Raw genomic sequence first — 24,057 nt, forward strand, 5'->3', positions numbered from 1 at the left:
ACATTTTCCTTGAGTAACTGACAATGACGTGGCTTGTGATGATCCTTGTTTATGTAGTCGTCACGATCCTGTCTATCAATATCTTGGTGTCGTATTCGATGTCACCTATTTTTAATTAATATTTTTTTTTGTCTACCTCAGTCTCACATTTCCTTGTTTGTATTGTCTAACGTAAACGTTACCGCTTATTAATTTCACCAAACCTACACTCTATTTAAATTTTCCCGCCAGTCCTAACCTTGACTCAAATGAAAAAATTCAAATTTCTCTTTTAAAATTCAAATTTAATCAACTTCTTTTCGGGCTTGATAATATTTTTATGTTCACTCAAGATTAAGCCGAAAAAAATATCATTTTTTTATTCTAAAGTACACTTATTTAGTAAATAATAAATGAAAACGGCAAGTGAGCGTTTTCTAATTTCCGGAAAATTTCATAAAAAAATTTTATCAAAAATTTATAAATTTTTCCTTAACTCCATCGAGTTGAAGGCAATAGAACATAAATAAGTTAAAAATAAGCGGTATCTTTTTTTTTATCGAGTCTCAAAAATCGCAGGTGGGCGAAATTTTTGTTAAAAAAAAAAAATTGAAATAAATAAGCGGTAATTAAATTTTGTGTTTTCCTTACATGTGAGTCCATTTGTATTTGTGTGTTAAATAAAACCAGTGTAGAAATGAGTACGCAATTACGGACACGGGCTGCTTTTTATATGAATAATAATAGATGGCAGTGTTTTGTGGTGACCTCGGATCGATTGTTAGTAGAGAATTTTTAACCAATAAACTCATTGAAATGAAATAAATAAAGCAGGATAACGATATAAATTAAATGTGAAAACTGAGATAAAATATTCTAGTACCGAATCGAGGAAGTGAATGCGCAACCGGGTTCGAGCGGTGGCCAGCAACGGTCGATAATCTCATGGAAGGTAAAAAACATAATCCACAACAAAAAAATAAATCGAACAATAAATTAATAAATACTAAATTAGGAAAATTAATTTTTTGAAAAATATGCAACTAAAAATTGTTTTGCAACTTTTTTTTTTTTTTTTAATAACAAAATCACTAAAACTGGGAAGTCCTGAAAAATTTTGACAGCGCGCTTATTTTTTTTCTCATGTCGGTAAATTACCGTCACTTGCACGGATAAATTTTTCCTTATTTACCACCAGGGGCTTTTTTACCGTCGGAGGGTTCATTTTTTTTTGGATAAAACAAAATTATATATTTTTTTTTTTAAATTGAATTTTTTATTTATTTACTGGGTTAAAATTTATGTCGATTTTAAATGAAGATAAAAAAGGCCGTAAATTTTTATTTGATAACGAACATTCGGTATCTTTCAGTCGTAAAACATTTAATCTAATAATCTAACTAGATAAGTAGATAATAAATAGACCAATTTAATTGACCTACTTATACTTTTTTTTTTCTCTAAATATTTAGGCCAAATTATTGTGATATGAGTGGCAGCATTTTTTTTATGATTTCAAAAAAATTTTTACTATTGAAAATTGTCGTCATTTTTTTTTTTTAGAATTTTTTTATTTTCAAATTTGGGAAATTATTAAATTTTTAAATTACTTTTTTATTAGTACCGATTTTTTATATTTTCTACCGACAGTTTAAATTATTGGCGGTAAAAAAATTTTTAAAATAAACAGTTGGACTCGATTCAAAAATTTTCAAAATTTGGAAAAAAAAATGCTGTCTTATATTACATACATATATACACACAAATATATATATGTATATATATATTTATACATTTACACAAAATGCTTAATGCGCAATTTCTGAAAAATCCTAAAAAGCGTCGGCTTCCTGTCAAAATTTTTTTTGCGCCATCTATCAAAATCTAACCTTAAAGTCATTGTACATTAATCATTCGCCATTAATCATAATTTCAAAAAAAAAAAAAAAAAAAAGAAAAAAGTATGAAACGAAAAAATATTTCACACGGAAAATGAAATTTTCACTGGATGCAGCTTAAAGACAGCGAAACGACATTAACACTGGCCACCACTAATACTATAAATAATTATATGCTTATACATATAAAATATAAATATAACTATATATATAAATAAATAAATATAATGCGACTCTTGATTATTCTGGACAAAAAAAAATTCAAGACTCGCCGTAGTGTAGACTTGAGCCTGTTTTCCTTATATTTGTTTTGTGTTCATTTTATGTACAGTATATATGTAAATATAATATATATATTAGGGGAGAGCGGGGGTACATAAGACACCATTTTTTTTTGTAAATTTTCATTTATTGTTTCAAAAAATGTATGGGGTAAGTTGGTCATGAGGGTCGCGGCTATTTTTAAAATTTAAAAAAAATTTCGTGGTTAGCAAAATTTTAAAAAGTGAAATAGTAATGCGCATATGAACAATAAAAAAATATAAAACTTTTTGTCAAAATTTTGAAATGGTCGCAATATTTAGGGTGACCAACTCACCCCATATTTTTTCTAAACTGCAGATAAATTTTTGCAAAAAAAATTTTTTTTCGTTTGTCTGCATTTTTGGTAAAAAATTCACAAATTGACCAACTTACCCCATATTTTTTCTAGAAACTGCGGATAAACTTTTTCAAGCAAAAATTTGAATTTCGCGCATGTTTGTATTTTTGGTTAAAATTTGAAAACTGACCAACTTACCCCTCTTTTCTAAAATTTTTACAAAAATTTATTATGAAATTTTTTTTTTTTTTTTTTTTTAAATGGTGTCTCACCCCCACCCCCACATATTAATAATAATAATATTTATAAAAATTAAATTCTAGCAACGAAACATTCAAAAATATTTCCCGGTGTCGCATCCGAAAGTGATCTCCAAAGATGGCGGGCTTCGAAAGAGAGAAAATCGCCGTCTCTCAGTCAAATGGGTTCAGACTCCGTTAAACACAAAGTAAGTAAGTCAACTAATGTCTAATGTCCAATGTGCAACATAAATATATATACCTATAGATATATTTATATATAAACAGAATAGAGGAGCTCATTCTTTTTTTATCACAAAATATATTCTCGCAACGGTGAAAATTAAATTTAGACAAGACCCCAGTTACACTTGTGTTCTTTTCATTGTTTGAGATTGTCATTAATTAATTGATTAATTTTTAAATTCATCGCGGGTTGATTATAAAAAATATTAATTAACGACACAAGTGTCAAATGAAACTGCAATTAATTTTCGGTTGAGATGACAAAAGATTACAGCAGATATATAATTACGGAAATGAATGGCTCGTTTATTGCTCTTTTCCCTTTTATCTTTAGTCTTTTGTGTCCTCATTTTGTGCAATCATCCCTTATTGTGTTTCTCTTGTGACACAGTTCTCTCTTCAGGACAACGGCTCCGCCAAGTACTTTCAAGGAGTTATGCACACACCTAATATGGGAGAAAAAGTTGCTCAAGTAAGTCCTCATTTACTTATCTACACATATATTTTACGTATTTGTTATGATTATTCTGGAAAATGTCTGAGGATGCGAAAAAAAAAATTATCGGGTCATTTTTTATTTGAATATTTGGAAAAGCTCTTGACGATTTTTTGTAAATCTGCCGATATCTGGGAAATGGTTGGAAATATGAAAAATATGAAAGATATAAAATTTGTAGCTGATGAAATTTGGAAAATAATGAAGCAAGAACGGTAATTTTAATTTGAATTGTTTTTGAGTTATGAATTTTTGAAATTTATATAGATAGTGATTTTTATTTTTGATTTCTTGTTTTTGATAAATTTCTTGCCGATATCTGAGAAATGGTTGGAAATATGAAAAATATGAACGATATGAAATTTGTAGCTGATGAAATTCTCAAGCGAACCCCGCAAAATCCGTCCTAAAATCTTCATTTTTCTCCAAGTTATCAATTTTCAAAATTCAAATTACCTAAAAAATTTTTTTTTCCCGCCGATTTTTATTTATTTGCTACCTCACTGATCTCCAAAAATTATGACACAAAATTACCTCCCCCCCAAATTCCAAACCAGCTTCTCCACACCCCATAATTAAATTTTTTTTCACTACCCCCATTCAAAATTCAAAACCTAGATCATAAAATAAAAAAAAAAACATCAATTTTATTCTCTTCCGTGCTCATATTCTCATAAAAATACTATTTATTTTCTAGATAGATAGTTTGATATTTAATGGAGCATTTTGTAGTTAAATCTTCTGGAAGATCTCCATTAAAGTAAATAAAAAAAAAAATAATAATAATAACAATAATAAAAGTAAATCGTAGACCTTTACCCCTTTCTCGCGTGACAAATCGATCTACATATATATATATATATATATATATGTGTATATATTTTTTTTTCTGAGAATATATATATCGTCCACAAGCTTATAAAGGCAGTGTACTGTATAGGTATGAAACGGACATAGTAAAGGATTGGGGGTAGTTTGGGGGTTGGTAGCATGGCGGCTCCGCTAGACTGCGTACTAGTCAGTGCTGCAGTGACCGCCGATTCGCGCGGTGGCTCACGTAACCCACTCCTGTCACTTTACTTATATTTACTATAATAAACTATAATATCTTTACTTTATACTTCTTACTCTTTATTGCTTCTTGTTTATCTTTCTTCGGACATATATTATATATACATCTATATATACATATCCAAATATATATACATATATATGTGGTTTATAAATCGCGATCGTTGCCCTACATAAGTGACAATAATTACCGTAATAAAATTACTCATTTTTTTTGTAAATAAACTTTTTTTTTTTATGTATTTTTGGAAAATTTTTTTTGAAAAATTTAACTGTTTCTTTGAAGACTTTTTTCTTTTTTTTTTTTTGAGAAGGAAGTAATCGGATTATTTCAATTAAACATTTTTTAATTGAATTTTTTCTTTTTAGATAAGTCGATTGATTTAGTAATTAGCTTCGTCGGAGCTCGTTACATTTTTCTTTGATGTTGACATCAAAGAAAAATAATAATTATTATTTTTTTTGTTAATTAATTGAAGTTGATTATAAGGTGAAGAAATTTTTTGACTTTGAATTTAAATTGTGGACTAAATATTGAGTTTGAGAAAAAAGTTAATGAATACTTTTTTTTAGGAAATTTAATTGTCTACAAAATTGTATAGGGGTAAATTAGTCATATTTTTGATATTTTGGCTAGAATTTTAAATTTAAGAGAAAAAAGTTTTAAAAATAGTTAAAAATTTTTTTTTAACAGAAGTGTAAATTTGAATTCGGTTTTTTTATCATCGCTGTAAAAATTTATGGACTAAATTTTGTGGAAAAAAATTTACAATTTTTTTTTTTTACTCAAATTTTGGAGTTGATTTTTGAAAAAAACCAAAAAATGATAAATTTCGATGGGTTGACTTTAAATCGAAATTGAGACTGAATGGTTGAGTTTAGGGACAAAGTTGTCAGGAGCTTTTTTGTAGAAAATTAAATTTCCTATAAAAAAGTATCAGAGTATATTTTTGATATTTCGAATAGTTCGCTCAGAATATCAGTTTAAAGACCTCAGAATATTTATAGATTCTCATGTTTAATTTATTTATAAACTTGATGCTTTAAATCGATATTATGAGTTATTCATGCGAGATACGATAAAAATATATCAGACAAAATTTATAGAAAATTCAATTTCCTATAAAAAAGTATTCTATTAATTTTTTCATAAAATCAATAATTAACAAGTAATTTAAATTCCAAGATTAACGAAAAGTTAACTCACAATTTTTAATAAAAAAAAATAATATATTAATTTAAATTTGTCATATATATTTCCAATAGTATAAATACAATCCAAAGTTTTTCAATAAAATCACCAATAAAAATTATTATTACTCTTATATATACAACATCTGTAATAAAAAAACATCCGCGTTACTTTTCCCACTGACCTTTTTTTGAAAAACTGCAGATAAATCTCAAGGTTCTCGGCCCCCTGCCAACTTATCGATTTCGAAAGCTGCAGAGTTTGTCGCCTTGTTATATAAATCACAAAAAAACTTTTTTAATTAATACTTATTAAAAAAAATAGTAGAAAAGCCTTACATTTATAAGTAGACACCGAAATAAATTTTGTCGCAAATATTGTTGCCATTAGCGACCGACAAAGTCGCAGCAGATCAATGACTCGCGTCCTTGTGGTCATTCCACATAATATTTATGTAGAGACCTAGCTCTATATACTTAATTCAACAAATACTACCAACTAATTTGCTTATGATACATTTTTTTATTATTATCGACTTGAAAAAACAAATTTTTTGCCAAAATTAAAATTACCTAATTTCGATAAATGACCAATGCATTTTTTTTTTTTTTATTGATGTAAATTTTTTATTAAGTCCAAAAATACCAAATTTCGATAAATGACAATTTTTATTTTTTGCTATTATTATTAATTAGAAAAAAATTCAAAATTACCTAATTTCGATAAATGACAATTTTTATTTTTTGCTATTATTATTAATTAGAAAAAAATTCAAAATTACCTAATTTCGATATGTGACATAGTTGCAATTAGTATTATTATGACAATTATTATAGATTTGTACCAAATTTTGAGAAAAACATAAATAACAAAATTTTGATAAATGACGGTTACAATTTTTTTTTTTTTAAATTTTTGACTTAAAAAGAGTTTTTCAGTAATTAAAAAATTACCTAATTTCGATAAATGATTTGAAATTTTTTTTTTGTTATTACTATTAATTTCAAAATGACCTAATTTCGATAAGTGACGCAATTTCAAATATTATCATTGTGACAATTATTATAGATTTGCACCAAATTTTGATAAAAACAAAAATTACCAAATTTCGATAAAAACAAAAATAACCAAATTTCGATAAATGGCGGTTGCAATTTTTTTTCTTTAAATTCATGACTTATATCTTCTTGACTTTTTTTTTATTATTGTTAATTAAAAAAAAAATTACTATAAAATTCAAAATAACCTAATTTCGATAAGTGACATCATTGCAATTATTATTATTACAAATTTTAAAAAAATTTCTAAAACCCAATATTACCAAATTTCGATAAATGACAATAGAAATTTATTTTTTATTTTTTATATCAAGTGATTTATTAAGCGCATTGACCTCTTGTGAGTTCAAAAATTTAAGTGAATTCTTGATTGATTTATATACATATAATATATGTATAAAAACCACTTGCTATCCACTTGAATATCAACATACTCGAACTATGCACTCTATCGTGCTCTATATAAACTAGTAGACATGCGATATTATTTTTATTATTTAACTTTTATAATTTATCATAATTTATGATAAAAAAAAAGTATAAATTAGAAACCGTAAAGAAACATTAATCGCGTATTTACAGTTGGGTATATAGACATAAATATATATGTTTGTACTGTTATTTAAATTTTAACCATATTTTTGAAATAAAGTAGAATGAGCGATATTTTTTAAAATAAAATTTTTAACTTAATTTTTTAAAAAAATTTCAAATTTATTTTTTCTGACAAAAAAGAATAAAAGTTATTTTTTTAAATAAAAATATTAAAGTTGTGTAGAAGTATAAGTTAGAGCCGGGGTAAAACGACACGGAAACCATTTTTTTTTTTGTTAATAAATTTTTATTTTCGGTGGCTGGGACGGGGCAAGTTGACCACGTCCGCGCCCAAATTTTAAGTGAAAAAAAAAATATTTTTTTTAGTGTTTGTTATTTTAGTTATTTTGGTGATTTAGGGGAAACTTAAAAAAACGAAGAGGGGTAAAATGAACCGGTGAAAAAAATTTTTGTAAAAATGAAAAAATTAATAATTTTAGTACGGCCACGACAATTAATGCCTGCTTCGATAATTAAATAAATAAATTACAAAATTTTTATCTAAATAATTATTTAATTAGTTGTAACTTATTAATATTTAACAATAAATTTTAATTACAATTATTAAAATAATATTATTGTTAAAAAATAATTAAAATTACCAAAAAAAAAAAATTTTAATCTGTACACTGTGTCCACTTGTCTAGTCGAAATTATTTTTTTTTACACTGGTTCATTTTACCCCAGTTTCGTTTTGCATCGCTACCCCCGTTCAAAAAAATATTTAAAATAACCGCTGAAAAAAAAATTTTATTTTAATTTTTGTGTCTACTGGGCCAACTTGTCCTACTTTCAGCCATCGTAAATTAAAATTTCTTCTCTGAACTATATCTAGTGTCTCATTTTTCGGGTGGGGTATGAAGCTATTGAAGGTAAAAAAAAAAAAAAATAGTGGCTGTGAATAATTTAAATGAAGTCAAAGGAATGTAAAGTGAATTTAATATGAAAATAAAAATAATAAATGAAAAAACTTAGTAAGATATTTAATGTGACTTAAATGAGCGATGAGGAAGAGCTATGGCGGCTGACTGAGGGTGGGAACAGAAGGAACAGTTGGTCGAGCTGGTCGTCAGGTTGGAAGCTAAAAGACCAGAACGAGTCCGACGACTACGACGATTACGAGGAACGCGAGTCGGAAAAAGTTCAAAAAGAAGAACGGGAACAAGAACAGGAACTAGTGGGTGTCGAAGTTAAGAAAAATAAAGTTTTAGTTGTCGAGAGTACAAGCGGATGTGAACTGGCGCCTCATAGTGCAATGAACGCGGGGGCTGGCAGGGTATCAGATTCCCCCAGCCCCCAGGACATTAGACTCCTTCATGAGCTTGTCGAAGACATTGAAAAGTGTGACGAGCAAAGTAAACCACGGGAAGAAAGGGTGAGATCTCGATAATGACACATATATTTTTTTTTTAATTAAAATTTACAAAAGTAATTAAAAATTTTTCTGATGGACATAATTAGGAAGTTAATCACAGTATCACTTTCACTCGCGAATTAAATTTTTTTAAATTTATTAATCTGGATTATGGTAATTAAAAATACAATTTTAATTAACAGTCTTAATTAACTCAATTAAAAATGAGTATTTCTAATTTTAATTCTCGTTAATTAGGGCGCTAATTGTGAATAAATTTATAATAATGATATTTCGTTGACACAGTTAGAGAGGTTGGGAAATTTCCTTCAGTTTGAATACCCACATCACTACGTTCTAAACTACTCGATTTTACACTAATTAACCTGATTAATTAATCGATTAATTGGTCATCAACGCGAAATGTATCGATGTTGGTACTCATTTTACTCGTAACCGCGTTAGCTTTCAAATTATCACGGCCAAAGTTCCCTCCAAAATTTTCGTTTCAGAAAATCATTATTAATCTACTCTTAATTAATTACTATTAATTAAAAAAATACCTCATCGTAATATATCGTTGTTGGTACTCATTTTACGCAGAATTTTGCCAGCTTCAAGAAAATCACATTCATTTTTTCTATAAAAATTTTCAGCACTCCAAAAATCAAAAAAACGTCTTTTCATTAAATCTCAAATTTTTTTTATGAATAAAGTTGATTAATTTTTCTTCGCGAGTTAATTTCCATTGTTTTTTATACATTTAACTCTGAACTACAAAGAAGTACTTGACAGATTAAAATAAAAATTATTTTTTTAAATTTCATTTAAAATTTCGCGCTCTAAAAATTTTCCGCGCGTAAATTCAAATCTCTATATAAATAATAATTAAAACGTTTCACGAGAGTGAAAATTTTTGTAGAAAAAGTAATTAATTCCACATCACAATCCCTGATAATTAAAAAAAAATAAAAATGTTGTTGAATTTTAACGCAGCTTTGAATAACGGCATTAAATTTTTTTACTGTAACGTAAAATTGATGCACGCAGCTTGAGTTGAGCTTCTCTAATAAAAATTCGATACACTAAAAAAGTGAAACCCATTTTTATTTTTACGTTCAGCTAAAAAAATTTGACAGTCTGACCCTGGGGACGTCTCAAAGGAAATTATCCTTTTGCCAAAAAAAATTGCCCTTTAATGGAGATTATAGCGACGATGTAAATCCAATTTCTGAAGGCAAATGACTGGAAAATTACAGTTATATTTAAATAAATTTTTTCCGAATTATTACCAAGGGAATTTAATAAATATTCAAATTTATTCAATATTCGATCGATTATAATCAAAATAACGTTTTTGTAACCCACTAGAAAAAGAGATAGCAAAAATGGGAAACTGACCTGCGTGCCATTCCTACCCGCTGTTCCAAAGTGGCTCAACCCGTGGCATAAAATAATTTAGCTAAAGATCTAGGTCAAAATATTGAAACGATAATTGATTTTTACACATTTTTATTACACCGAGCAGAAAATAAATATTATTATTATCATTATTACTAAATATTTTTTTTTCTTAATTAATCAGTGTTTTTTTTACTTAAAAAAAACATTTCTTTAGAGAAAAGTCATTATCAATTAAAATAATTATCAAATAACGATTTTCAATCATATAAATTTCTTGCAGTTCAAAGAAGTTTTTTATGATGAAGGGCAAAATGGACCATCAAAAAATTTAGCAAAAATTTTTTGGATTTCAAAAATTATTTTTAATAGACTTTTGGACTCATTTTATTTTTGTCGAATTTTGAGTCTCAAAATTTTGTTTTCAGAAATTTTTCAGTCCATGTATTTTTGGCTACAAAAAATTTTACTTTTTTTTTAGGCATGTCCATTTTACCCACCTGTCATAAAAAAATTTTTTTGTGTCTACTGAAAATTTGGTTCAATTTTTTAAATTGGGTCAAAAAAAATTCCCCGTACTCTCGAGCTCAAAAATCCATTTCTTTATCGCTTGGGTTTCGCCCGCCCTTCAACTATATATATATATAGCTTGTAAAATATAAATCATAAATTCAAGTAAGTACATTTACTTAATGAGCAATTCATTCAATTGAGTAAACATTCACTGAACCAAATATATATTTACGTAATTCGAGAAACTCTTATAAATCAGTCACGATTATTTACTTGATTCAATAGAATATTTTATCATTACCATAACAATATATATATCTACATTAACATGTAAGTCTATTATTCTCATTCAGTAAATAGTAAAGTGGCTCAAAAAATTATTTTTATTTTTTCGCTTCCATCCTTCGTAAAAGTATAGGGGAAGGAAAAGAGACAAAATGGGCCCCTGAAGAAATGGGGACTTATATGCAATTTAAAAGTCAGCCTATTTTGCCCCCAGGAGTCCATTTCCCCCCACTCTCCCCTAATAGAGAAAAGGGGGAAAAATGGACCCTTTTAATTTTGGGCCCATTTTGCCCCCCCCCCCTTCTTCTACGTAAAAAAAAATTATCAACAATATTTAGTTCAAAAAATTTAATTCGCAACTTAAATCATTTTTGGAAATCTCAAAAATATAAAAATGCCCAATTTTTTTCTCCTTACAAGAATTTTGAAATTTTCCAAAATTTTTATATTTCCAGCCTCTAAAAATTTCTACTCCAAGGTAAAAATTTTCCTTTTAAAAATTCCCTACTAAAAAATTCCTTTTTATAAATTTTAAAAATTTTAAAAATGTGACCTCTGAATTTTCAACCAAAATTCTACCCCATTTCCCTATCAAAAACAAAAATTTTACCTCCTGTCAAAAATCCCAAATCTTAAATTTCGATTCCGTAAATCTCATCAGTATTTATTACCCAATAAATTTCACGCATCGACTCTATTTCAGAGTATCCATAAACTATTTAGAAATTGTCATAGCTAATTTCCTTTCCCACCACCTCTGATATTTACTTTCCAGCCATCACAAAATCCTTTATCTGTCTTAAATGCGAAACTCAAAATACGGAACGCGAACTCGCTTCAATCTAGTCGTTCTAAATCCCAACCTTTTAAACCACTTTTTCTATGCACTAAAACCCACCCCCTGCAAATAAACATGTATATACCAATATATATATATATACATATAAATATATATGTTATATAAATGCTAGGTTTTTGACGCCTGCGCAGCTTAAAAATAATCTTCGCTCTCATTCTGGTACCGCGGAATCAATATAGGGTTCTCGTAGCACAGGTGGCGGTCGTGTGTTGGTTCTTGTAGTTTCTATCTAGGATTTTATCCAGAAACGGCGCAGTAGCTTCCATGCACGTGAATGATTGTGCATCAAGTGTTATCTTAAAACTAAACAACCCAGTTCCTATCCACTAAAATGATTAAATATTCAATTAGTCTAATTACCAAAAGTTTAACAATTATCCTGATAAATTAACTCGGCTGTCAAATTGACATTAAAAAATTTCGAAAAATAATTTGAGTGAATTTTGAAATAATTTTTTTTTTCTAAGTGAAAAAAAAAAATATATTTTTATATAAAAATCGTAAAGTTTTGAAAAAATAAAATGTCCATACCTGATGTCTAGTGAGAGGGAATTTATCACAAAAGAAAAACGGGGACGTAGAGAACGCGGCCGTCGACGTCGACGGAAAAAGATACCTTTTATTTAATTTTTTTTTTTTCACAAAAAAAAATCGAGCCAGTGATTAAGTGAGTTATCGAATTCGTGCCAAAAAAAGTTTTAACCATAAGTTGTAACGCACAAAAAAAAATTTTAAGTTCAAATTTTACTCGACTGAAATTTACAAATTTTTTTAAATTTACATTTTATGAAAAAAAAAAATTAATACGCACAGAGACTGTTTTTTTACTTGCCTCAATGCCGAAATTTAAGTATTACAATTAATTTATAAATTTATAATTAAAACCCGACTGTCTTTCGCCTCAATGCCTTAGTTTTTAATAAAAATGTTTTTAAAAATAAAAATATTAATAAATATTGTCCAATAAATGAGAAAGTAATTTGTCAAAATTGATCAACACGAGGAAAGGAAAGACGTGGAGCGGGGAAAGGACAAAGGCTGGGGCTGGTGCGAAGCCAAAGGAGTGGGGGGAAAAGGTAAATTATCAGATGAAGAAGAGGCATCGAATTATTTGATCGAAAGAATCGGTCGTTTGCCGCCACCGGTTGTCATTCGCCGGAAAAGGATCGGCAGAGTGGGCGGGAATTATCCGTACAATAGACCGACGTCAGACACGACCAGTGACTCCGCGGGATCAGACCTCGCACGAATTATCGAAACGGACTGCAGTCAAGAGGGGGGTAATTTTATAACCAAACTGAGATCTGCGTCCTGCAATGGCGAGCATGCGGGATCGTCGACCTTTTCCAGCAGATCTTCGCTGAATGTAAGGGACCGGAAGTCTCAGGGCAAGAGGAAGTCGTCTAGGGAACGACGAACCCGTGAGGAAGAACGGAATCCATTTATTGGAACGAGGAAAAAATATTCGAGGTCCTCTTCGGTAACTTCGTCGACGTCTTCGGTGGTGTCGAGTTCGTTCGCGCTGTCGAGGAAATGGTGTCTGAAGAAAAGCAGTCAGGAACTCGTGGAAATCCCGATTGAGGCTGAAGAACCTCGGGATCCCCAGGGAATAGAAGACACGGAAAATTACCAGGGGCGAGTAATCAGGGAGACATTTTTCAGCATCGGTTGGCCGAAAAGATCTTTCACGCACCCGCTGGGAAGAAAACTCGCAGCCTGGGGCCGCGAAAGCAAGAATCTTTTGGTCAAGTCTGTTTCGTCGGCTAACACGTTCGTACCGACGACAATGACGTGTATCAAGTCCCCAAGGGCCATGTCGGAGAACCTTCTGGGACAGAACGATGCTGATGCTCCAGTATCCTGTGGCGATATGTCTCCTAATAGGATTACGTCCTCCCGCACGGGGGGGAATCAATATCAGGCTGAACGAGCTGGGAGTTCGCTGAGGGCCGACAGGCTCGGATTGACAAGAATCGAAATAGATCCTCCTGAGAACACCAGCCCGCATCAGGTTTCTAAGCAGAAGTGGAGTAGTGTGAGGGTCAAAGGTGGAAGTACCAAGAGCCTTTTGATTGAAAACGGCGGGCTTCAGGCCAAGGTTCCTATCAATAGAGAGGTAATAATACTCGGTTATGAATTAACTATCAGCTATCAACGGAGGCACTTTATTGATTTTCTTCACGGGATTCGGCCCGTCTTTTGTTTTCCGAGATCTTAATATTTTATTGTTTCAAGTTTATAACTTTAATTAAATACGACCTGGAATAAATTATTCAGTCATGGAGATCTAAATACGGGCTTTTTATAGACTGATCAATTTTTCTTAATTATTCAGATCTGACTTGCGCGGATCACGTGGGCGGGATAAAAAAATCAAATTTTATCGCTGGAAATTGAGAATATTTTGAAAATTAAAAAAAATTAAGATCTAGATCTGCTGGATCTGAATAGATCTACTAATATGTGTAAAAAATTAAGAGTGAATCTGGAATTCATTTTTAGTCAGAATTGACTTCGTCTTTTGAATTTTCGGAGGTGAAAAAAAATGACTTTGTTAATTTTTACTAAATAAATACCTCGATCTGCATTAAATCTGCACAGACTCCGAACTGAATCCGCTGAGTTTTTTTGCAGAAAAAAAATATCGATAAAATATCGAAATTGAACAACTTTTTGTATAATGCGGGCCATTTTAGATATCATTCATCAGCAAATCCATTTTACAAGTGGCAGCTAATTTTTTTCGACCATTCTTTCTGTAAAAAGCTCATAAACCTCAATCTTTCGTCTGTTTCGTTGAGTTTTTTGCCGGATTAAATAAATAAAAAATTGCCCGCACTGTTTTTTTGCAGTATATAGATTTAAAACCTCAAAACAGGTATTTTTGAATTTAATCAGATTTCATTAGATCTTAATAGTTTTTACATAAAATTTCGGCGATAAATTAAACACCTTTTTTTCAATGTGGGCCATTTTAGTTATCATTCATCAGTAAATCCATTTTACAAGTGGCGGCCTTTTTCCAACCATTCATTATATAAAAAGCTTAAGTTAGGCCTCGATCCGTTTAATTTTTTTCGGCCACTCCAATTAAAATGATTCCTCTCAAATAAATTTGAGCGGGATTTTGCGAGAAGGTTTAAAACTTATAAGCTTAGTTAAGAAGTTACTGCAATAAGCTGTGGATTTAAAGTTTATAATCACTATTTGTACTGTTCAAACGATTTATCTCTCGATTTATCAACAATTAAATTCCTTTCTTACATAATTGGTAGCGCAATTATTTGTTTTAACTCTAATAGTAATTATACGAAAAATAATTATTCGCCATTTAAATTTCATAAATTAGAGTCAAAGCTTCCTGAAGAGATACCGCCACTTAAAATCTAATTATACAAACGGTCTTGTTATTGCGGCTGCCTGACCTTTCTCTCAAAATTCCGTCACCGGGTTTCCGTGTAAATATTCACTTATTAGGTTCCATAACCCGGCTCCAAATCCCCTTTGCCATCAGCAGTGGCTCTTGTTTGATCCAAAAGCAATCAACTTATTATTCATAACCATCATCTCTGTCATCATACGGAAATAATGATTGCCACCCCCACTCTACTTCCTAGCGTTACTAAATCATCGGCCCTGTTATTGGTTAATCGATCAGTATTTGAGACCCATAATTCCTCGCTCACTTATCCGTTTACTTTTAATGCCTTAACTCTGCTCCAACTTTAACAAGCTTCCATCTTGCTCAACAATAGGGTTTACGATCAGATATAAATTTACATGCTTAAGCCACTCGAACTTTTTTCAAGTATACGACTAGTTCTATTTTTATTTCCTCTGGATTTTTTTTATTTCTGCGAGTTATTAATTTTTTCAGCGATATTTTTAACCTTCTTATAGAAACATCAGCTAGCTAATTTAAATAAATCTATATATTTATGAGTATGCTAAAAAAATTGGCTAATTTATTTCCTGTTGGAAAAGTTTTCGCTACTTGGAAAAAAAAAATTCCTGAAGATACATTTTTTTTTTCAATCATTTTCGGTGCATTTCACAATTTCTTTACAGAAAATTAACCCAAAATAGAATTAAAATTTTTTCCATAAAATATTTTTTGTGTAAAAAAAAAATTCATTTCAAAAAAAAAAAAAAAAAATTTTTAAAAGTTTTTTTTATGAACTTGAAAAATTAACGATGAAAAACTATTTTTCAACTTCGGAAAAGGCAAGAAAATGAAACCATGGTTGACTGAAAACTTATTCTGAATGTTTCATAAAAGAAGAATTATATAGTGACGTTATAAGAAAAAAATTTCATATGTTGTTGAGAAAAAAGTAAGAAATGTCTTTTCCTGAATTTTTCATTCATGCATGCAAAAAATTTCTGGAAAAGCCTGTTGGAAGTGAAGTTACTGAACTTTGCATAAGTCATGCAGAAAATGTTCACATATACATATTTCTATATATTTTACATATATAAAAGCAGATCCATTATTTATCAACAAAATGGCGCCCACGGATCAGTAACTTATCCCCCGATTTTTTCTTAGAAAACAGATGGAAAAAAATGTGATTCTAAAAATTTGAGCTCCATGCTTTGAAATCTGGTGGCTGCATAATTTTTTCTTAAATTGCAAAAAATTAAAAACAGAAATTTTTTAGAGAATTCGAAAATTTATTTTTTCCGGTTCTATAGAAATTTAAAGATTTAAATAAAATAATATTTTTTTTCCTCTAACCTTGACTGCCTTTAAGTGAATCATATGCTCATATATATATATATATATATACATAAATTTTGATTGTTTATGAATTTTTTTTTTGTTGAATAGATTAAGTGGAAAGAAGTTTATATTTTATTTTATTTTTAAGACAGAACGAAAGATTTAATGACTTTTATTTGAGATGATGATGAAAGTGAATAATTATGAGTAGTAAGGCAAAGTTTAACGCAATATTCTATTTTAAAATCACAAGAGGAAAAAAAAGAGAGTTCTGTTGGTACCGCAGAAGCAAATGAAAGCTTCTTTATTTTTTTTTTTTTTTTTATATGAGCTTTATTTTTATTTCCGTCGATATATTATTACACACGAAGAAGAAGTTGGGACGCGGGGGAGGGAAAGAGGTAAAGAACTCGAAGAGCGACCTCCGTTTTGTGAACTCGTGGTCTATGGTTTAGTTTACTCGCGTGTGTTTCCGCGCAAGTAGGTCTCGTTAAAGTTTTAAATAAAAGGAGAATTAAAAATGAAAAATCAAACGGCAGATACCAAACAGTAGATTTATATTGTGCAGATTGTTTTCGTTCATTTTTACGCCGGAAGCTTTCGTCTGAATGTGAATAAATAATTCTCTGTGAAAAAAAAAATGTCAACTTTACTATTATTATTATTATTTTTAGTTTTGGTATAAAAGATATTTCCTGGTAATTTAATTATGTCGCAAAACTACAAAGTTTCTCATATTATTTTTCGGGTTTGATAATGCATTTTGAGTTTATTATGCCGGGTAAATCTTTACGGTCTTATTTTAGTAAATGCAGTAGGAAGCAGAAGTTTGGCTCCACTTTATCAACGGTAATTTTTTATTACTTTTTATTTCAAATAAAATTTGAAAAGATTTTATTAATATTTCATTTAATTGTTACTCAATCTGCAATCATTGTTGTACTTTTTTTTAACTTCCCGCTAAAAAAATTGAAAGTTTAAAAAAAAAATAAGTTATTAGTTTCGGTGCGATTTTAGAAAGTTGAGTTTTCAACAGATCTCGACGTTTTCAGGTCCTAGGAATCTCTTCTGACTATTTTCAAGATGATGTACGTATGTATGTAAATATTCAGTAATTTTCGAACGAATACAGCAATTTGGCTTTTTGAGGTCGCGTTTGAAGCAGCTTATTAATTTCAACAGTTGTGAGAACTTGAGCATAATCGGTATAGTATACTCGGAGATATTCCAATAAGAAAATTTTTATAACGATGTTGAATTGGACGATATTTATGTCCGACGAAAAATTTATCAACTATTGATGAATAAAGTTGACATCGACGCTCAGATAGATTTCTTCCAGGGTACTCTTATGTTAATAGTCCGCAACAAGAATTTTGACATAGTGAAAAAATTAAGAAATTTTGGTGCTGACGTGCGAATAGGAAATTATAGCGATGGTAACGAAATGACTCAATTAGCTTTCATTGTTAAAAATAACAATCTACGTATAGTAGAACTATTGGTTGATTCCGGAGCGAAATTTGCCTCAGGGATTGATACAGTTCCGATGGCCTTAATATTTTATCGTAATGAACCAATAGTTGAGTTACTGAAAACTGAAATCGAGATTGAGTTCAAAGAAGAGAATGCATTTTTGAACTCATATATTTATTATGCAATTAAGGGAACTCCTGAAATTATCAAAACTATCTGGCCGTATTACCCTGGTGACTCAGCCCTCTGGTTACATTTCTTGTAGTTATTACGCTTCTGAAAGAAATTCAATAGCTGTGGAAGTGAATTTAACGAATTACGTGAAAAATGTAATGAAGTAAAACCAACTTGAATTATTACAGAATTTTGTATAAATCTATGCGCATGTTAGCAATAGGAATATTGAGGGTTGAAGACGATGAAATTTTCAAACTTTCATTGCATGCTAGTTTTTCATAGTAAAGAAAAATGTTATTTTATCGGTTAGAGAAAGCATTGCGAAGAAAAAAATTAGTACTTTTTGCTGAAAATGTTTTGTAGGATATTTCCAAATATCGACTTTCGTATGATTTAATAAGAGATTTAGTTTCCTTTTCTTTAAGTGACAAAGATTTACTGAAATTGTATGGAAAATAATAAAATTTCTATTGTTAAGTTTCTGAAATAAGCTATTCAATTTAAAGTTTTGTAAAAATAATAAGTATTACGTTCACCTAATCTTCAGTACATTCTTTTATAATGACCTGAACAATTGCATTGAAATGTTCCACTTAGAGACGCATTTAGCCATGAAAGATAGTGACAAAAATTCTATATTATATATAAAATGCATGAAAAGGCTTTGGATCTGAATGGGAACAAAAGAAAGTTTATTTAGCATCTTAGGTATAAATTGTAAAAGTTAAGATATGAAATTACATGGAGAAAAACATGTTTTGAAAATATTACTTACATTCAATCCCTCTTTCCAGATCTGGGATTTTACATTTCGTTGAAACATATTTTTGCAGAATTTTTTCATAGAAAATGAATTTTGCATTTTATTGCATACAATATTTTTTCTACTGCAATTACATGTTGGTAGCAAATAAATTCTGATGATCGGCATAATCTTTCAGTATTTTTTATAATGCATTTTTAATGATTCCTGGTTTAGAAAATCCAATGAAAGCGCTTACTTACTATCTTCTCGATCTTGTAAACAAGAGGCTTAAAATATCTAGAAAAAAAAATTCATAACTCAGCGGTATTTTCATCAAATACTATATTGTGAAAAAATTGAACAGTGAATGCCGAGTGAATGATTTTCTATTTCACTCCAAAAAAGAGTTTTGCAAAATATTAATTATAAAAAAAATTCCGCAGAATGAAATCGTAGTAAAAACTTGCGGAGTGAATTACTAATACATAGTGAGGTTATTAAAATAATAATATTTCTCATAAAAAAGTTATTTCTATAAAATATAAATTTATTCAAGTGTCAAAACTCCCGAGAAGTGAATGCAATTTAAATAAAATCCGGGCCGCACTCCGCTCAAAAAATCCCTATTCTCCTTATGCAATTATTTTCTTTTAAACTCTAAGTGACTTACAATTATTTCGTGTATTTATTGATAAAAATTTTCATTTAGAGACTGACTTTCTGAAAAAAGTACAAACTGGACAATCTTTAGAATTTCCACATGTGGAAAATTCTGACCACGTCCATTCCAATTTTCAAGTGAAATAGATGATTCAGTTATTTAACAATGACCAGGGATTTATCAGTAACTATTTCTCCCTTCATTTTCCCTATTCTTTTATCAAATAATAATAAAAATAATCTTTATTCAAAAAATTCATTTCATATTCAATCCATATCTCATCTCATCGGAATTTTTTTAAACGATTACCAGGATATTAAATTAATATATTATAGATTATTAAATTCCTGCACAAGTTGAATATTACAAAAAGAAAAAAAAAATTTATTGATTATTTATTTTCGCAAAGTATACAAAACAATCTAAAGGTTTTTAAAATAATTTCAAATATAAATAAACAACTTTGTATAAAAATAAAACAAACATTTTTTGATAGATTTTTTTTTATACTAGTAAATAACATCTCGAGTATCGACCAGCAAAAAAAGTAAATATAAATATAAGAGTATGGCAGTAAGCCAGTAGGCTTTTCGCTATACTCAATATTACAGAGGAAATATATAAGGGATGGTGGGAAAAATGGATCAATTAGAAATTTTTTTTAAAATTATTCAACAATATTTATTTTTTTCATTATAATGTACAAAATGGTGTCATTAATTGTAATTATAAGTTTTTTCAATTAAAACTTTTGTAATAAAAACTAAATGCATTTAAAAATAAAAAAAATTTACCTTAATTTAATATTTCTATTTTTCGATGAAACACAAATATATAAAAATAAATAAATTCAGCGGATCTTACTTGATTTTTTTCTCAACGTCCCCATTTCATTCGCCCCTCCACATATATTTATACACAGACAACCACATATACACACATATATATATTTTATATAAATGTAAAGACAACTTATACACATAAAGTCTTAGTAACACTTTGTAGGGTTTATAAATATATATAGGGGTGGATTGTGTACGAGTAATACAGGACACTTCTCTTAGAGGGTGCGCCTGACCTATGCACCCTCATCCCCATCGCGAGCTCAGTACACGTTTAAGCACAAACAAGACCACAACTAGAACTCGTCTCCAGTTTAAACCATTCTTTTCTTCTTATAATTGTAGTAGCAATTAATAATAATAATAATAATAATAAAAATAAAAAATTACTAAATGAATTTCTAACAATGCGATGGTGGAAAATCCAGTGACCCGATCTAATAATTTTGCGACGGAGGTAATACAGATAATTGCAACAGACCTACGGGTTTTAATTTTTAATTGCGCGGTGGTACGTTTCCGGTCGTGTAATGGCTAGATTTGTGGCTAGGGTGATAAGATTACGTATGTAGATATGTAGATATGTGAGGGTGGTAATTAACGTGATTTTTTTGGTGATAATGTCAACAGGTTCTTTCACTTGGCGCAGATGTACTGCCGGAATATAAACTACAGTCACCGCGTATCCACAAGTGGACGGTCCTGCATTATTCACCTTTCAAAGCAGTTTGGGACTGGATTATTCTTCTGTTGGTTATGTATACAGCCATTTTCACACCCTATGTCGCTGCTTTTTTACTCAGTGAACCTGACTATAACAGCAGGAAGGCTAAAAAGTATAGCGATGATCCAATCGTCATTATTGATCTCATTGGTAAGTTTTTTTTAACCACATTCGCTGAAAAAATATATAATCTTGTCAGATTTGGTCAGATTTATCCATACAAATCTTCCCAGATTATAAATTTAGCTCTTATCTATTTGGTGACGTCCGACTAGATGCAGCGTAGTGAAAAAGTAATCAGATTTGAGTAGATATGGCTAAATTTTTGTCAGATTTAAAAATTGTCTTTATCTGACTAGATTGAGCACGATCTAACCGGGTTGGTGTAATGAAAAAAATATTAGATTTGAATAAATGTTGTCAGATTTAATGAGATCTTAGAATTGTCAATCTGATAAGATTTAATCAGATTTGATGCTAAATAAGCTGGCATATTCAGATATAATATAACAAAATCAATGATCAAATTTGTTCGAATCTGATTAGATTTCATCTGATCTTGAAGTGTGTATCTGACTAGATTTGGCCAAATCTTATCAGACACAGTCAGATCTGATATGAGATAATCATTAGATCCCAACAGCCAAGAAAAGATTTGTCCAGATTTTTAAATTTTACAAATCTTGTCAGATTTGAAAAATCTAAATCTGATGTTGTTTCTACAAATCTGGTCATATCTTTTTATGCATCATCAGAAAAAAATCAAATCTGACCATTAAGTCACAAATAATCAGATTTAAAATTTTTTTTACATGGATGAGTTTTCTTATAAATTTTTTCTGTCTAACAGTTGACGTGACATTTGTCGTTGACATTCTTATAAATTTTCGTACGACATTCGTGAACACGAATGACGAAGTTGTGTCAGGACCGTGGAAGATCGCCGTCCATTACCTGAGAGGGTGGTTTATTATTGACTTGGTAGCGGCCATACCGTTCGATCTTCTCCTCTACGGCTACAACACCGACGAGGTGAGCGATATTACTCATATTTATCGCACTTTATACTTATTTTTATTATTTACTATTATTATTATTATTTTATATTCGTCTTTATTTTGAGTAAACATATTTTCTCTTGTCCTCTACGCCTTATCCCACAAAATAATTCTATCAACTGGAATTCATTTTCACTATTTTCGTAATACGAGAAGAGACGGGTTTAGCTTTATAACGAAACAACTCACGTGAGACTAATGAGCGAGTCCTACGATCGATACGATGGTGTCGTCGGTGCAATATTCGAGCCAATTACTTCATATATATTATATTATATATATATATATATATATATATATATATATATTTTAATAATACTCATAGTAATAATAATAGATATTGAAATAATAATGTACCAGTCTTTATTACACAGATTGAAAATCTGACCTCAGAATTTTAATTCGATGAATTTTTTACCCCAAATAAATACGATTTTTAAATATCGCGGGTAAATTTATTCAATGTCAGTACTGCTTTATACACTGTGCTCGAATACTTATTCGGATGGTATGAATATAAAAACGTTCATTGCATATGAATTTATAATTTGACGACCTAGTGATTAGTAAACTAGTTTTTGACCTTTTCAAAATTTTTGTATATTTGGAATTAAAACGTTTATTTAAAATTTTAAATAAGTGTGACGGGGTGTGAAAATATCTTTTGCAGCGTCGAGAATTGAAAAAAACATTTTTAATTATTATTGTGACACTTTATTCTTAACGGATACCGTATCTGATAATTATTTTTTTCAAAGAGAAAAGCAAAAGAATTATGACTGAAAACAATCATATATGGTCATATATCCGTACTCGGGGCTCAATGTTCGAAAAAAAATGATTTCCCAAGCATATTTATATATATATGAATCATATATGTCAAATAAATCAGACAAGTAAATTTATGATCATATACATATTCATATATGACCAATTTTCTCATATGGTCATATATGATGCTTTGATGAGTCAGATAAATATATTGATGCTCCATAGATAATCATATATAAATATATATGCTCATATATCATCAATTGGAAGTTAAATTCTAAAATATAATCATATCTGATGATATATATTCCCACATAGAGCATATCCACTTATATATGAATCATATAAATTAATCGACACACACATATATATATATATATACATATAACTTTTTCAGTCATATATTTTTTAACCTCAAAAAATTTTAAATGAAAAATTTTAAAAAATAATATTATTCTTCAATAAATGAAAGTACAAATAAATATTATTTTAAATTCACATTTCCCGAGCTAAGAAAAAAAAAATTACAAGTATTGCGATGCAAATAAAACGCTCTAGAGTTCATTAAAATCCGCAAGTGAGGCGTGAGTAAAACGTTGACTCAGATCACGAATAAAGATCAAAAATTTAAAAAAGAAATTTTCTTTTTCTTCTTTTTTATTTAAATAAAATAGAATTGAGGATTCTAACTTTAGACTTTATCAGAATTAAAAAGCAGTACTGTACTCGAATAATCTCGATCGGAATAAAAATATAAAAATAGATCAGAGGACAGAGTAAAAGAACATGTGAATTCGAGGTTATCGAATCTTAATTATAATTTATTTACATATTTATTAAAAGTAGTATAGACAAAAAACAAAATAAATAAAAAAAAATTATATTTAACAACTTAATTAACATTTCTGTAGCTCGGCTTGGATAAAGACGAGGTCAGTTGTACTAAATTCCATGGCAAGACTTAATTATATACATATATATTTATTTTTTATATAAAATATATATGGTGTGGCCGTGTGACAACACCCATAAAAATAATATAACATATCGCACACGTCTTGCAATTATATTTATATATATAAATATATAATCAC

At 29.3% G+C, this 24,057-nt stretch overlaps 1 protein-coding gene across 16 annotated transcripts in view; it reads left to right on the forward strand.

The window, feature by feature from the left end:
• LOC103580266 (potassium voltage-gated channel subfamily H member 6) overlaps positions 1–24,057 on the forward strand; it is a 61,225-nt gene that overhangs the window by 24,133 nt on the left and 13,035 nt on the right. For 13 of the 16 annotated variants that reach the window (XM_053743151.1, XM_053743152.1, XM_053743159.1 and 10 more), the window contains exons 7-11: positions 860–931; positions 2,802–2,926; positions 3,355–3,435; positions 21,041–21,284; positions 21,985–22,166. In XM_053743151.1, the coding sequence (XP_053599126.1) occupies positions 860–931; positions 2,802–2,926; positions 3,355–3,435; positions 21,041–21,284; positions 21,985–22,166 (704 nt within the window). The remainder of the gene's footprint in view (positions 1–859; positions 932–2,801; positions 2,927–3,354; positions 3,436–21,040; positions 21,285–21,984; positions 22,167–24,057) is intronic. The other 3 variants (XM_053743156.1, XM_053743157.1, XM_053743154.1) reach the window with 2 other exon arrangements.

The sequence above is a fragment of the Microplitis demolitor genome, chromosome 2 (assembly GCF_026212275.2).
Source record: "Microplitis demolitor isolate Queensland-Clemson2020A chromosome 2, iyMicDemo2.1a, whole genome shotgun sequence".
Classification (NCBI taxonomy): Eukaryota; Metazoa; Arthropoda; class Insecta; order Hymenoptera; family Braconidae; genus Microplitis; species Microplitis demolitor.